The following is a 1,264-nucleotide window of genomic DNA, read 5'->3' as shown; positions in this document are numbered from 1 at the left end:
GGCGTGCGACGAGTTGCGGTGACCCCGCCGCGGCGTTCGACGACGCCCAGCGACGAGAAAATAAAATAACGGGAAGAAGAGGGGCATCTCGAGGAGCATCCCGTGGAGGTCGAGTAATTCCTCGATTGTAATTGGTTAATGTCGTTCCCTAGTTGCTTCCAAACACTCGTTCGCGAATTCCAAGTTTCGAGGAGACACGGGGTAGTCCGGATCCGGGATGGGGATCGGCGAGTTAATCCTTGGCAACGGTTGGGAAGAGAGGAAAACTGGCGGTTGAGCGTCGGAGGAAGAGGATTCGACGAGGAGAAGCGAGCAGAAACTTTTGAAAAAGCGCATCCCACGGCGGCCTTGTCCCACCACGAGTGAATTAAAAGCAGTCTGCGCGCGGTCTGTGGGGACCGAGTACAAAGACGCGGAAAGAAAACGGAAGAGAGAGAGAGAGCAAAGAGGAGGAAAGAAACGAAGGTGGAAAAGGAGGGGCAGATAAACGATCCGTGCAACTTTCTTTCTCGCCAAAGTGTCCGAGCAAAGTCGATTTAAAATGGTGTACGAAAGGGATTAAAGGAGGAAAAGTGCGACGATTTGCGAGTGACGACAGCCAAAAAAAAAAAAAAAAGGAAAGAAAATGGATAAACGTACCGAGTATCCCGCGATTAAACAAAAATCGAAGAGGAAAAAGGATTTATGATCCACGACGCATAGGTGAAACGTAGAATAATAATAATAATAATAAATCGAGTTTAACGAAATTAAACTGGTGCGGCTAGATAATTGGTGAAAGTTTGGGTCCCGAGGGGAGGGGGGGAAACGGTAATCGGAAATTTGAAAAGCCGTGGACGTTCGGTCCGACGGAAGCGAAACAGGAGTGTTGGCTCGCCGCGAGGATGAATCGCCGCGAGTGATCGGCGGGGTGGGCGATCGAGGCGATTGATTGGAACGTGGTGGACGTTCTGTGCGCGAGAAACGAGAGAAGAGCAGAGAGAGAGAGAGAGAGAGAGAGTGGAGGGGAAATGGTGGAAACGGTGGTGTTAGGAGGAATATGGTGCGGGTGAGCCGGTGAGCCGACGGTGATGGCATGAGGACATTAGTAAGGAAGAGGTGCGGGTCTAGCGAGGAGGAGGATGAGGATGGTGGTGGGCGTGATGGTCCTCGGTCAGCTACTGACGAGGATTTTGCTCGCTGCCCATGCGGGAGATCGGCTCGCGGCCGCTCGCAGAATACTCAGGGACGTGCCTTTGATAGACGGGTGAGTGAAACGATATTA

The 1,264-nt window shown here is 52.0% G+C and overlaps 1 protein-coding gene across 2 annotated transcripts in view; it reads left to right on the top strand.

Moving 5' to 3' along the window:
• The first annotated feature begins 963 nt into the window (after positions 1-963).
• Positions 964-1,264, top strand: part of LOC102677678 (dipeptidase 1) — a 51,837-nt gene continuing 51,536 nt past the window's right edge. For both annotated transcript variants that reach the window (XM_031513589.1, XM_006622266.2), the window contains exon 1: positions 964-1,246. In XM_031513589.1, coding sequence (XP_031369449.1) covers positions 1,122-1,246 — 125 coding nt within the window. In that variant the 5' untranslated portion in view covers positions 964-1,121. The remainder of the gene's footprint in view (positions 1,247-1,264) is intronic.

The sequence above is a fragment of the Apis dorsata genome, unplaced genomic scaffold (assembly GCF_000469605.1).
Source record: "Apis dorsata unplaced genomic scaffold, Apis dorsata 1.3 scaffold_683, whole genome shotgun sequence".
Classification (NCBI taxonomy): Eukaryota; Metazoa; Arthropoda; class Insecta; order Hymenoptera; family Apidae; genus Apis; species Apis dorsata.
Note: the sequence above shows the minus strand (reverse complement) of the source record. Positions and strands in the feature narration are given on the sequence as shown.